This window comes from Chrysemys picta, chromosome 2, assembly GCF_011386835.1.
Source record: "Chrysemys picta bellii isolate R12L10 chromosome 2, ASM1138683v2, whole genome shotgun sequence".
Lineage (NCBI taxonomy): Eukaryota > Metazoa > Chordata > Testudines > Emydidae > Chrysemys > Chrysemys picta.
Window position 1 is genome coordinate 116,070,356 of NC_088792.1, and position 14,877 is coordinate 116,085,232.

The 14,877-nt window shown below is 42.2% G+C and overlaps 1 protein-coding gene across 2 annotated transcripts in view; it reads right to left on the reverse strand.

Annotated features, from left to right (window-relative positions):
* The window catches only part of FH (fumarate hydratase), a 40,462-nt gene that overhangs the window by 18,653 nt on the left and 6,932 nt on the right, over positions 1 to 14,877 (reverse strand). For both annotated transcript variants that reach the window (XM_005296506.4, XM_065584039.1), the window contains 5 exons: positions 11,212 to 11,346; positions 6,184 to 6,294; positions 4,807 to 4,983; positions 1,709 to 1,891; positions 197 to 362 (listed from right to left, as the gene is read on the reverse strand). In XM_005296506.4, coding sequence (XP_005296563.2) covers positions 197 to 362; positions 1,709 to 1,891; positions 4,807 to 4,983; positions 6,184 to 6,294; positions 11,212 to 11,346 — 772 coding nt within the window. The remainder of the gene's footprint in view (positions 1 to 196; positions 363 to 1,708; positions 1,892 to 4,806; positions 4,984 to 6,183; positions 6,295 to 11,211; positions 11,347 to 14,877) is intronic.

Genomic DNA, 14,877 nt, shown 5'->3' on the forward strand with positions numbered 1-14,877 from the left:
ATAAGCTTTCGTGGGTAAGAACCTCACTTCTTCAGATGCAAGTCTTGCATCTGAAGAAGTGAGGTTCTTACCCACGAAAGCTTATGCTCCAATACTTCTGTTAGTCTCAAAGGTGCCACAGGACCCTCTGTTGCTTTTTACAGATTCAGACTAACACGGCTACCCCTCTGATACTCTTCTTTTAGGTTATCCTTACCTGTCAGTGAAGACGCTTTAGCAGCAACCTTCTCAGCAAAACCAATCCTGGTATTTAATCCTGTACCAACTGCAGTGCCACCAGCTGCCAGCTCATAGACTCTTGGCATGGCTGATTTAATCCTAGCCACACCATATTTAATTTGTTGCACATAAGCACTGAATTCCTTTGAAAGGAAAAAAAAAAAAAAAAAGAAGAGAGAAAACCAAGAATTAGTGACCAGAATTGGTATTTTGTAATTTAACATCACGTAACACTTTTATTTAAAAATAACTTTTAAGCAATAGTCTCTATCCAATTTGACTATGAAACAGAGTAGGTTAACAGACTGCTCATGTACTGGAAATAGTTCTGCACCTAAATGTGGAGCTCCAACCAGCATATATCTGTATATAGATCGTCTCTTTCCTTCTCCTTTCACCTTTTTGAGGTTGCTTATCATGGGCCCTGATCTTGCAATCAACTCAGAGAGTGCAATGAGTCAGCATATTCCACACAGGTATGGATTGCAAGATCAGGGAGTTTTAGGACTTGTTGCCACACAAAGTTGAATCAGTTTAACTGAAAATGGTTTAAAAAATTATTTCAGCCAGGGCAAAACCTGTGAGGACAGTCATGTAGATTTAAACCTAGTTTAGATCTCAATTTATAATCAATCAATTCTTTACCAAATTAAGCTAGATCGATATAAGCCATTCTTGAACCAGTAAGGAGCATCCATACAGAGGTTTGCAGAGCTTTAACTAAATTGGTTCAAAAACACATTTAAACTAACAACCTTTGTATGTAGACAAAGTCTCAGCCTTTGAGAGTATACAGGGTAGGAACAGTCTTTCTATGAATTTATAGAATAAGGCCTAAATCTGACTGGACCTTTTGGATCCCACTGCAATAGAAATAACTGCTAACACAATTTTTAGCTTGACATTGTTCCCATAAAGGGATACCATCAACAGAAAAAAAATCACTTGTCTGAACATATTATTACCACCATAAATATTAGAAAAAGATTTGTACTATTGTTTTCAGTTTGAATATTTGCAGATAGTGTTACATTTGCATTAATGAGTTATCCAGCCACCAAACTCCTTCAATAATGTTGGTCATCTGGCTGAAAAGAAAGAGAAGCATATGTAATACTCAAATGTCAGTCTACTTTCATCATTTTAAAGATATTTTACGTTTACTTGTGCAGTCTTGATATAGTCTACTCAAAGTGATTTTTTTCCTTTAAATCTACTGGTTAAAAGAACACACACCGGTCAAGGAAAATTCTTGAAGCTCTGCGTGCAAAACACCCAAGAAATGTTGTGCATTAAATTTTCAGTAAATATGAACCTATAATAAAATATTGCGAACCAAGGTTCTGTTGACCTTCAATACTTTGTCTTCAGTTGCTGAGCAAATTTGTGCCATGATCAAAATTAACAATTACCTCCATTAATTTACAACAATGCTCCAAACAAGTGGATAACATTTTTGTACAAGGTTATATTGCTTAGTGTTTTATACCTGCCCAAGAGTAAGTGGAACAGCATCCTGTGTATGAGTGCGCCCTATTTTTATGATTTGGGAAAATTCTTTGGATTTTGCTTCAAGTGCATCTTGTAGCTTCTGTAGTCCAGGTAACAACACTTCATTAACCTCTTGTGCAGCAGCAATATGCATTGCTGTTGGGAACGTATCATTTGAGCTCTGTGAAGGAAGTTCAAGTCTTATTATTTACAGTCTTTTCTTTAATGTTCATTATAGTACCTGAGTGACTCATATAGTTGCTTTACACTTTAGTGGATTTACCTTCAAAACCTCTGTGAGGTCAGAAAGTAGTAACCTCATTTACACATGAGGAACTGGGGCACAGAGAAATTAAGTGATGTGTCTAAGGTCAAAAAAGTCAGCCTGTGACAAGAAAGAACCCAGACCTCCCAAATCTCAGTCCTATGCCTTAACCACAAGACCATCCAAGAAGTTCCTTCTTAAAAAAAGGAAGAAGTGCAAAAAGTATTAAGTGGCTATTAAATATGGTTCACAAATAAAAGTTAATTGAGAAATGGAAAGAATTACTGTAGTAGTTTAAACTAGTATAGAAGAAAAGATGTAAAAAGTGCAATGAACTGATTAAAAATAATATCAGTGACTTTTAAAATAACCCATCTGTATTCTTACGACAACACAGTGTTTCCCAAAGCATGGGGTGTACCTGCAGAACTAGTTCATTGGGGAAAGAGGCACACCACTCAGTTGTTCTCCTGAGTATCAGCTTTCATTTAAAAGGAGTCTCTAGCTGCAACCATTGTCAAGAAAACCTTCAAAATGGGAAACAAAGTGTAACCAAAGCAGCTTCACTGTGCAGATGGCCTAAAATAGCTCTGAGGTATGAACTGACCCATTCCTTTCACTGCTTCTAACACAGATGTCAACTACTATAGGTCAAATGTCAACACTGTTAAATTATTTCATTGCTCCAAAGTATAAGAATGGAGAGAAAGTACCATATAATGGAGCTCCATAATATCTACATACAGTTGACTGCTATAAGTCTACAGTTAGACTCTTCTACTGCAGCAGCTGTCAAACCCCAATGTAAGAACTTACAGGGAGAAGAAATATTATAAACAAACAAACAAACTCCATAAGACAGCAACACTTTGATCATTTTTGTCAATCCATTACACTATTATATTTAACTCTCAAAGGAGCTAGCTTAGCTACACCCACCACAGCAACTGAAAAAGGGACAACTTTTTGATGGCCAAGGAATTTAACCTAATGTGCAGAGACAAAGCATGAGTGACATCAAATTACTGACCTATAGACTTAAGAGTTTATTTCATCTGCAACTGCAAAATTGCTAGCAACTTGACTGCTAGTAATCATTATTCAAGCATAGCTGCATGTGAAAGCTCACAAAATTTGACAACCCTGGAAGTTCAAGCCGTATATCTATAATCAACAGAAAAGATGCAACACGTACAACAGCTCAACCCTAGACCTAAGGGATATGAATTGTTTATTTTCCATTCCCTTCTAGTCCTTCTCTACTGGGACTGCCAAAGAGAAGATCACTTCAGATTGCCTATACTTGGAATTAGCCCTGACTGAGCCATTGGTGGCTAGCAATCTAGGTAACTGCACTGTTGTTGGTCCCTAAGTGTAGACAAGTCAAACTAACATTTGCCCAACAGAGTTTATCCTTGCTTGAAATCAGGTATGACACAGAAACTTTGAATATTACTCCTAGGGCAATTCTACGCCAAAAAAAAGCACAATATTTTAAAATTCTGAAAAATTCTGCATATTTTGTCAAAAGACTACAAAAGACACCAGTTTCAATTATTTTGGTAATTAATTTCAAAACACCTATCAGCAAATATGTCTAACAATATGGACAACAAAAAAGATTCCCCCAAAAGTAGAGAGTTAAAGAAACCTCTGCAACAACCCAGTTTCTGTTTATCTGTCATGCTTTTGTCAGGCACCTCAGTCTGGGGGTGTCACACATGCCAGCTAGGCCCATCTGGGGGAAAAAACTGCCCCTCTGTTCTTTTAGTCGATTCTCTTTGTTTTTTTTGCCCTGCCCCTGTAGGATTACCATATTTCAAGTTCCCGAACAGAGGACACTGGAGGTTGTGGTGGGAGGGGGTGGGAAGGGAGCTGGGTGGGAGGTACAGTTGGAGGGTGCTGGAGGGATGTGTGTACTGGGGGGGGGGGTATTTGGGGAGTGCTGGAGGGGGCTGCACGGGACCACCCGGCCCAGACACCCACACTCTCCTCCCCTCCAGAGCCCAGCCGCATGGCTAGATACCCGCACCCCCTCCTCTCCAGAGGCCAGCTGCGGGCTCTGCTCCATACAGCTTAGTTACTGTCCCACTGGGCAGAGACGACCTGTACCTGCTGTTAGTTGGGGGGATGATATAAAGGTTCAACAGTTCCTGGAACAGCTCAAGTCACACCCACCCCGCAGCAGGCCTCCCCCTTACCCTCAGTCTCCCCTCCCAGAAAGCAGCAGACCCCCCTCCTCCCCTGCAACTCCCAGCTGTTGCTCCTGGCTCTCCCCGCAGGGTGCAGCTCACGGGCTTTGGCAGCTGCCACACAGGGAGGGGGCCCAGCTACACCATGTGACCGAGTGGGACCAGCAAACCTGGGAACCGCAGCCCACCTGCGCCTCCTGCACTGGTGCATTGTGAGCCGGGATCTGCTGGGTCTAGTGGCGGCCAGCAGCTCTGCAGCACCAATTCTGCAGGAAAAAAAAAAATTCTGCGCAGAACATTAATCCTGAGCAAATTCTACAATGTGCAGTGGTGCAGAATATGGTGGTAAAGTGGATACAAGGAAAAAACAAAATGTACAGAGCAGGGATTTTGTTTTTGTAAGTATAAACAAGCAGTAATTTAACATCCAGCTAATTCACCACTTAATTCAATAAAAGCTTTAAAGAATAGGTCTAAAATTTCAGACCCGAACAAGCCATCTGAGTATCAAATACACAAAAATAAAAACAAACAGTACCTCAGAAGAATTTTTGAATTTTTATAGTAAGAACCACAACTTGAAAGGTTTACTTTTTGCAAAACAACCCCCCAAAAATATTTGAAAGTGTGTATAACCACCTGGCTTTTATTAACATGATCATTAGGATGCACTGGATCCTTGCTTCCAAGTTTACCTCCCATTATTTCAATGGCTCTATTGCTTATGACTTCGTTTACATTCATGTTGGTCTGTGTTCCAGATCCAGTCTGCCACACCACCAAAGGAAAGTGATCATTTAATTTACCTTCAGATACCTATAGAAAAATAAGAATGTGTTAATTTCTGTAACCATACAATCCTTCCTTCCCCAGATGCTTGTTAAGATTAGCAGCAAACAGGGCATCCCCCGCTAAAGGAAAATTTGATCAGCTACTACCCAATTCAGAAATTAGTGAGATTATCATCACAGGATTGATTCACTCTTGGGGGCCTGACTGCCCATTTGAACTGAACACACCCCTGGGGTCACAGGTGGTGCTTAGCATGTTCAGGACCATCATCTCCAAAATACTGATATGCAGTTGTTTCTAGAGAGATCAAGATCTATGGGTGTGCAGTCCCCCTACATGGGCTCGCCCATTCCAGGTTGAGCATATAATTTGGATAGGAGGCATTTGGAAGTCAGTTTCTAGTTCTCTAGACTGGCATCAAGTCAGAAAAGCAGTCATCCAGATCCAATGCAAGTGATCCTGTACTGCTTGCTTCCACTGAAACCTCAAGGCCTAGTGATATGGTCCTATATAGGGAAAGAATCAGGCATACTATGAACAATAGACCCAACATCAGTAGCATGTTATCAGCTGTCACTTGCTAACTAAAGCTTCTCCTTTCTGTCAGTCAGGTGGCTTCACAAATCCTGTGAAGAAAACCATTTGCCAGTACTGATGCTTTACCGTATCAATTCAGGAAGCAAAAGACGTTGATAAATTGGAGAGGGTTCAAAGCAGATCCACAAGAACGATTAAAGGATTAGAAAACAGGCTTTAAAGGAGCTTAATCTATTTATCTTAACAAAGGTTACGGATGATTACAGTCTATAAGTGCCTACACGCAGAACAAATATTTGATAATGGGCTCTTCAGACTAGCACACAAAGGTAAAACATTATCCAATGGCTAGAAGTTGAAGCTAGACAAATTCAGGCTGGAAATAAGGTGTACATTATTATCTGTGAGGGTAAATAGCCATTGGAACAATTTACCAAGGGTCATAGTGGATTCTCCATCACTGGCAATTTGAAAATCAAGACTGGATAGTTTGGGGGAATTATTGGAATTATTTTGGAGAATGTCTGAGGCCTGTGTTATTCAGGAGGTCAAGCTAGATTATCTCAGTGGTCCCTTCTGGCTTTGGAATCCATGCATTTTTTCAGAATCATCTGTTCCTATGGAAAGCTATTTTACACTGAAATAATTTGATGTATAGTCCTGATGTTTTGAACGCTTTCCTCCTACCTCATCTGCTGCCTTTATAATGGCATTAGCAATCTTCGGATCAAGACCATAATCCTGATTTACTTCAGCAGCTGCTCGTTTCAAGATGCCAAAAGCTCTTATAACTTGAACCTGAAATTTCAAAAATATGTTTAAAGATGTGAATGTTTTATGTATAGAAAATACAGGAAGTCGCAAGGTTTGTATAACTCCTTCTAAAGCTAAATCTAGCAAGGAGGCAATCAGGTAGTCCACAGGACAACGTATGCTGTATGGCTAACATCCATTGAAATAATGTCTGACCAAGCAGTGCAGAAAAAAATTGTAAAGAAGTACTTTGCAAGTCTTTTTCCTTTGTACTAAAAGTCTGTTTTGGTATATAGTGTGTCTTGAAGTGACACTCACACCTACAGATCACAAAATAAGTTGCCTTCTTGGAGATGGGTCTTATTACAGGTTTCACTTCAAAGTATATGCCAAGTATATACCTGGAAAACTGTGGGTACCCTAGCACTATATTGTTTCAATTTGTCCAGTTGCAGAGAAAATGAGGCAACCTACACGGAGGACAAGAACTTCATTTTATTTAGTGACTAAACTCTTTAATACAGATAATTAGTACTGTCCATAATTCTGTTTACCTTATACCGGGGTTCTCAAACTTCATTGCACCACGACCCCCTTCTGACAACAAAAATTACTTCATGACCTCAGGAGGGGGGACTGAAGCTTGAGCCTGCCCAAGCCCCACTACCCGGGGGGCAAAGCCTGAGCCCCATCACTCTGGGCAGGGGGACCAAAGCTGAAGCTCAAGGGCTTCAGCCCCTAGTCAGGGGTCCTGCAACCTAAGCCCTGCCACCCAGGGCTGAAACCCTCGGGCTTTGACTTTGGCCCTGGGCACTGAGGCTCGGGCTTCCGCCCTGGACCCCAGCAAGTCTAAGCCAGCCCTGGCAACCCCATTCAAAGAGGGTCGCAACCCACTTTGGGGTCCCAACTCCTGACCCACAGTTTGAGAACCGCTGCCTTACATAAAGCTTAGAATCCATAAAACAAATTTGCAGCAAAACTAAAACCACAGTCTTCTATTCAAACTTGCTATTAAAAAATCCTCAGTGGTAAGTACCACGATAAAAATCACTAAAAAAAAGTTTAACATCGCTTTTCAGTAATTTCTTTATGGGCAGGCTCAATGATTCAACAGTTCACTCCATGGAAGAAACAACTATCTACCTTTCTGTTACTGTTGTTCTTCAAGATATGTTGCATATGTCCATTCCACTGTAGGTGTGTGTATTCCTTATGCACAGATGTTTGAGATATTTTCCCCTCAGTGGTACCTGTTGGGATGGCTCCAGCACCCCCTGTTGCTGCCTACCACTACAAGCTGGTATAAGAGCACAGAGCCACCTCTGACCCCCTTCAGTTCCTTCATACTGGATGTGCTCCAATAGAGAAGGGAAGGAGGGAGGGTCGTGGAATGGACATGTGCAACACAGCTTGAAGAACAACAGTTACAGGAAGGTAGGTAATCTTTTCTTCTTCTTTGAATGAACTTGTCAATTCCACTGTGATGCTCCAGAAACAGCTAAGGAAGGGTGTTCAGAGTCTACCTGAACAGTGATTGTAAAACACCCGTCTGAAATTGGCATAGTCTCTGGCGTGACAGCTAATGGTGTAATGAAAGTGAAGATGTGAATTGAAGACCAAGTCACTCCTTTACAAATGTCGACAATTGGTACTTGAGCCAGGGGCCGCAGGGACGTGGTGCCGGCTGCTTCCGGGAGTGACGCGGGGACAGGGCAGGCAGGCAGGCAGGGAGGGAGCCTGCCCTGGCTCAGGTGCGCTCTGCTGCCACCCCGGAGTCGCTCAAGGTAAGTGGCGCCAGGCTGGAGCCCACATTCCAAACCCCTCCTGCACCCAACCCCCTGCCCTGAACTCCCTGCCACACCCTGCCAGCACCCCAACCCCCTGCCGCACCCCGCATCCCTCCTGCACCCCACCCCCTGCCGCACCCCAACCCCCTGCCCTAAGTCCCCTGACACACACCTGCCCTGAGCCCCTTCCCACACTCCTCCCTGCACCCCTGCCCTGAGCCCTCTCCCACACTCCACACCCCCTCCTGCACCCCAACCCCCTTTCCTGAGCCCCTTCGTATACCCCGCACTCTTCCTCTGCTGCAACCCCCTGCCCTGAGCCCCTTCCTGCACACCGCATCCCCTCCCACACCCCGCACCCCAACCCCCTGCCCTACATTCATGGCCCTGCATGCAACTTCCCCACCCAGATGTGGCCCTCGGGCCAAAAAGTTTGCCCACCCCTGTCCTATATGGTCTGTTGGACTTCAGCAAGTAGTCCGGAAGACTATAAACATGAACACCTTTTCATAGCAATGATGCCATGGTTCGAGCCACCGAATCCACACTAGATCCTGGACAGCAGTGCAGGTGACCAGTTTACCCTCCTCCACCATTACTGAGAACTCTTGCTTGGAATCCTCTGGTAATTTGTTCTTGAATTTAGCAATGTTCTCCCAGAGCATGTAGTTGTATCAACTCAGGAGCGCATGTTGGTATGCAATCCTTAGCCACAGGCCCCCAAGTAATGAAGTTTGCGACAAAACAAGTCAGGCCTTTTTGAGTCCTCGCTCTTAGGGATGGGGGCTTGGCCCTGTGTTTCCCGCCCATTGGTGGCTGCCATTACAAGAGAATCTGAAGAGGAGTGAGTGTAAAAACATTCATACCCCTTAGAGGGAAGGAAGTATCTTCTCTCTCAGCTCATTTTGCTGTGGGAGCCAAAAAAAGAGTCTTGACCGGCTCCATTACTGCTTCATTGATTGGTAGAGAAACCTTAACTGGGGTGCCAGACACTATCATGTCCACCAACTTGTGAGAACTCTCATGTACCTCTTCTGCCTGGATGCCAAGCACTGAGGCCACTCTTTTCAGGAGATCTTGGTGGGCTCTGTGGTCTTCCAGAGGAGATGAATCTCTCATTGAATCAATAGCTTTGTCTGGTGCGAAGACAAGGATGCAACTGGTGGCAACTCCATAATCCAGTGTTTCTCAAACTGGGGTTGCCGTTTGTGTAGGGAAAGCCTCTGGCAGGCCGGGTCGGTTTGTTTACCTGCCCCGTCCGCAGGTCCGGCCGATCGTGGCTCCACTGGCCGTGGTTCGCCGCTGCAGGCCAATGGGAGCTGCTAGAAATGGCGCAGGCCGAGGGACATACTGGCTGCCGCTTCCAGCAGCTCCCATTGGCCTGGAGCGGCAAACCGCGGCCAGTGGGAGCTGCGATCGGCCGGACCTGCGGACGGGGCAAGTAAACAAACCGGTCCGGTCCACCAAGGGCTCTCTCTACACAAGCGGCGATCCCAGTTTGAGAAACACTGCCATAATCTATAGTGGAAAAGCTACTCAAGAAGGACCTATTTGGCTGTGATCAGTCACAGTACTGGACATCAATGCTCACGGCGCCTGGTGCCTGACTCAATGTCGGGTATCTGTGAATGATGTTCCCAGTGCCGTTGTGTCCAATGAGCGTCCCATGATTGTCAAGATGGTTGAAGTGAGGTCCTGGGTAAAGGAGAGACACTCCAGGGAGCCAAGAGTGGTCTCTGGTATGGACCCAGAACCCATCCTCGTCAGGGCCATTGCCCCTTAGGAAAAGGCCAACACTGAGGCTGCTGCATTGTCCATGGACCTGATGACCTTGAAGGAGGGTAAGTGCCCACACGTCCAAGTCAGTGAACAAGGAGTCAGAGGCTTACGATAATGGAGGCGCTGATGCAGACAGTACTGGAGCAAGGTATTCTGAACCCGGGGATGGCAGTACCGGAAAAAATATGTGAGGTTTCCCTCTAGATAAAACAGATTTGGGAGGAAGTCTAGATAGTGGTACCAGGGGCTCTCAGTGCAGTAAGGGGTGAGCTGCAGGAGCAGGAACTGGTTGGATGGTTTCCAGTGCTGATGAAACTGGTACCGAGAGGCTAAGCAAGTCTCTAGCGGCAGCTTATGCTTCTGGAGTAGATGGGAGCAGCATCGACTGTTGGCTCCTTAAACGCCTCTCAGAGGACAGCCTTGGCACAGGCTCTGGAGGCAGCAAATCCCTCTTCGGAGGCGAGGCTTCTGCTGCGGCTCTCTCTGCCACACACTTGCCTCTAGCTTCGATACCAAGGTTGATGAACGAGACCATCTGGGTTTCTTCTTCAGTACTGGGGATCAGGATCAATGAGACAAAAACATCTGCTGGAGCACTCCATACTGACACTAAAATACTTGGGATGCTCTTCCCATGAGATGACTCGGCTAGGAGTCCAAGTACTGCTTCCATAAGCAAGCACTTAAGCCTCGCTGCTCTATCCTTTTTCAAGCGGGGTTTGAAGCCCTTGCAAATGACACTTGTCATTAACGTGGGCCTCACCTAAACACTTCAGGTAGGTTGGATGAGGTTTACTGATTGGCATGGGCTTTGAATATGTCCTGCAAGACTTACAGCCTGGGAAGCGAGGCATCATTCCAGTATGAAGCGTAGTACTGAAAGAAAAGAAACAGTCCCAAAGAACACAAAACCAGAACCCTAACACTAACATACTTGAGAAAAATTCAAACTAACAATAATTAACTGCAACTATTTACAACAAGTGAGGGAAGCACTTGAGTTAACAAGTCTGAGATCGCTCTGACAATCGTTACTGGCAGTAAGAAGGAAGTGACTGGGCTCAGGGGTGGCTCTGCCCTCTTATACCAGCACGGAGTGGTGTGCAGCGTAGGGGCACTCGAGCCATCCTGACAAGTACCATTGAGGGGAAAACATCTCCAACATCTGTGCATGAGGCGTGCACACACCTACAGTGGTATAGACATGTGCAATCACTCAAACATGAACAAGACCTTGACATAAGGATTGAGCCTTCCAATCATAATTCAAAGGTATTGTTAATCTTGTATTCCTAACTAGTTCCTAGCAAGACTATAAGGAAAACAGACTTATTCTTATGTTTAAATGAGTTTATACTGTAAAAAATAAAAATCAATATAGATTCAAGTTACTTACTGGCATCCTCTCGCTAACACCACCTATCTTAAAGTTCATTGTAGATCTCACAGTCTGGGCACCGTAATACTTGTCATTTGGGACCTTTAGTTCACCAAAGGTATCGTATTCTATTCTAAAAGAGTCTTGACTGGCCTGAGGAGGGGAAAAAAAAAAAATACAGGTAAGCAAATTTCTTTAGAAAGAAAATAAATGCCTCATACCCAGTAAAACAAAACAAGATAATCCCACAAATGGGGGTGGGGGGAGAGGGGAATGCTACAGACACACAAAGCTGGCCAGGAAATAAATTTTAACATTGCATCCCAGGGTTTTCCATGTTTTAACATTTTTCTTGTTTTGAAGCACTCTTTACTGCACTAAAGAAGAGTTACAAGTGTTAATATGGTTAATACATAATTCAATACTGTATCCTGGTCAGCCAGTAGTAAGTGGTTTGAGAGAGACAAGTCTTCTCCTGCCTGTTGTATGGAATAATTCATCCTTATGAAGCATTCAGTTTCTTTCAGCCAAGAACACATCTGCTTCTAGTCAACAAATTACCAATTCACTGAAAGCATAATCACCTATCCTGCTGGCTTTAATTTAAAAAGCTGAAAATACAAAATTCAGATCTCTGTGTATGTGATGTGTTTAGAGAAAACTCAGTCTAAAAATTAACATTGCTCTGAGACAAGAGGGTCAATTTTTATTGAAGCCCTAGGATACCAGGCATGTTGTTATTGTTAACAATAGTAGTCATACAGTAAGAGGAAAATGTCCATAATAAAGTTTTCATACAACATTCAACGCATATTATATACTTCTATTACAATATTTTATATAGCCAGGAGCAAATACATTTTAGTTGACCTATTTGTATATTGAAGAGTTAAAAGTTTTGTTGTTGTTGTTTTTTAAACGTTCAATTTTGGTGAGATGACCAAAACCATATGGGATTCCACCAGGTAAAGCAGGGCACAATTTGCCCTCCTTTCGCTCAGCTAGGAACAGCAGGAATTTTCTCTGAAGGAAGCACCATCCATCCTCTTCAATCAATAATGCTTGCCTTCTTATTTGGTCTTAGGGGAGAAAAAGGAATCCTTTATTGAGGACAATGTAAAAGAAAACTCATGCTTCTTACTCTAACTATAATCTAGAGTAAGATAAAGAAAACTATGAGGAACTAGTTGCCTAGATCATTCACGTACACTCAATGTATCATCTGCTGAACATTTTCTATATTTAGTCTTATTACAGCCAATGCTTCACTTGGACAGTGACTAAACTTACCCTTTGTATTGATACACATGCCAGGCACTGATATTCAAATCAGCTCTGAAGTATCTGTAACTGGTATTTGGTTCCATAAATACCCAGGTGTGCCATTTGGGCACCTAATTGAAGCAGCCAAATTTGAAACTTGATGGAAATGAATATAGATCTAATACTGAAATCACCACTATACCAACAGCTAGTCACCAGAAACAGATATACTCAAAGATGTAAATTAATTTTAACTAAATGACCTTTTAGATAAATAAAAAAAACTAAGTTCCACTGGGGCAGAACCTATTTCTCAAAACTCGCAAAGTTCCAGTGTCAACAATGGGGAAAATTAAAATAATTAACAGCTAGGACTGACCACAGCCAACAGGCCACTACCTATGAACCATCACTAATATCAGAATGCATGTTTCACAAATAAAAATACGTTTTTATGAAATCATAACTGAAGGATCAATTTCTTTGACTTAAGGGTGATCCAGTGTTTAACTCTATCATTTCTGACAGACAGCCTTCAACAATTCAAAGACTAATTTTTTCCTGTGTTCCAACATATAAGTATCACCATAACCAATCAGACTATTGGTCCATCAAATCAGTACCCTTTATCCAGCAGATGCTTCAGACAGGCAAAAAGCCCCATTTTGCACACTCAGTTATGCAAATCTGTAAGAGGAGAGGTAAAGAATTTCTTCCTGAGTTAATCTGGATTAACCTAATGTTTGTATAACTACAAATGGTATCACCTAAAGCAATGCAAATGTTTTTAAGAAGTCCACTATGTGACTGCATCTTGTCACAGTGAATTTCACAGGCTGTATACACATTGTGTATACAACATATATACAGACACACACACACACACACATTCAGTTTATCCTTCTGCATGCTACTACTTAGAACTGAAGGTCCTGATCCCACTCCCCACTATATCTCTTCCTACAGTTCTCCTGTGGCATAACAGAGCCAAACAGCCTTCTCTGTAAGGATATGACAAATCACGTCTGGGGTGATTTGTATCAGGATGAATAAAAATAAATTAAATTAAAAAAACAAAAACAAAAACAGAAATGCTATTAAAAATAAACCTATTTGAAACTAAATTTGAAATTATGACTAACATATATTAAGGTTTAAACTTACTATATTAAAATCATTTAAATTAAATAACAATACACAAGCAGTACATTTGCTGTGACATATTAAAGAAAAATCAAACCAACAAACTGGTGGAAGTCACTGGCTAAGCATGTCAAACCAGAGTTTCCTGAAATGCTAAACCAGCTTTTGACAGCAAATAGCCTCCTCTGCAGGTAAAGACAGAATACTTTCTTCAGCTAGTTTAGTTCAATTACTAGTTCACTCAAAATTGAGAAACTGATGGGGAGTTGAAAAAGCACAAAAGCTGCTTTCCTCTTCTAATCTGTGAATAAAAATGAGATGTGAAAGGGTCCTGAAGGACACGATGAACAAAAAATAAAATAAATAAATAAATAAATTTACTACAGTTAATATTTCCTATGTTTAATAAATCAGTTAATTTTAAATGTAAGACATGTTTTGATAAGAAAAAGTGTTTAAATATGCAGCACATTTAAGATATGTTTTGGTAGTTAACTAAAACTTTTCTGAATACTGTTTGGTATTCTTAATTGATTTCCAATTTCCATCCAAATGCAGCTTTACACAAATCACAAGAAAAATAATCTAGTAAATAAGAAATGAATATTCCCCATTTTCTAAGATAATACAATTATAAAAATTAAGAATCTGGATACACGTGTGAAGCTATATAATTGCTTATCTAAAAGTGTCTAATTCCTTTAATAGAAATAACTAAAAAGTGCAAACATATAACAAGATTAACATCCATTATTTAAATCAAGATTTTCTGCTTGCTGATTTAAGCCTTGTCTGATCTACAAAATTAAGTCAACTTAAGTTAGGTCACTGTACAGGCACCACAGTAATTACTGCAGTGGTTCATGTCCACACTACGCCGACTTAACTGTGTGGGGCATTGTAAGGCACTGACACCTGGAGCACCTCCCCACCCCACGCAGGGCTCACAGCCAATAGGTGATATAAGAAACACAATGTCTACACAGACACTGCATTGCCCTAACTACATCGATCTAAGTGCTACACCTCTCACAGAGGTGGAGTTATTAGGTCGGTGTAGGGGGTGACTTACATCAGTGGGAGCAACGTTGAGTGTAGACACTTAGGGCTTGTCTACACTGATAAGTTTTTTCGATCCAACTAATGTCGCCAAGGGAAAAAAAATCGACAAAAACAGTTGCCAAAGCGTGTCTACATTTGCTCCCTTGATCGACAGATCATGTCCACATTTGGGACACCTTTGTCAACAGTGAGTGCAATGGACTGTGGATATGTATC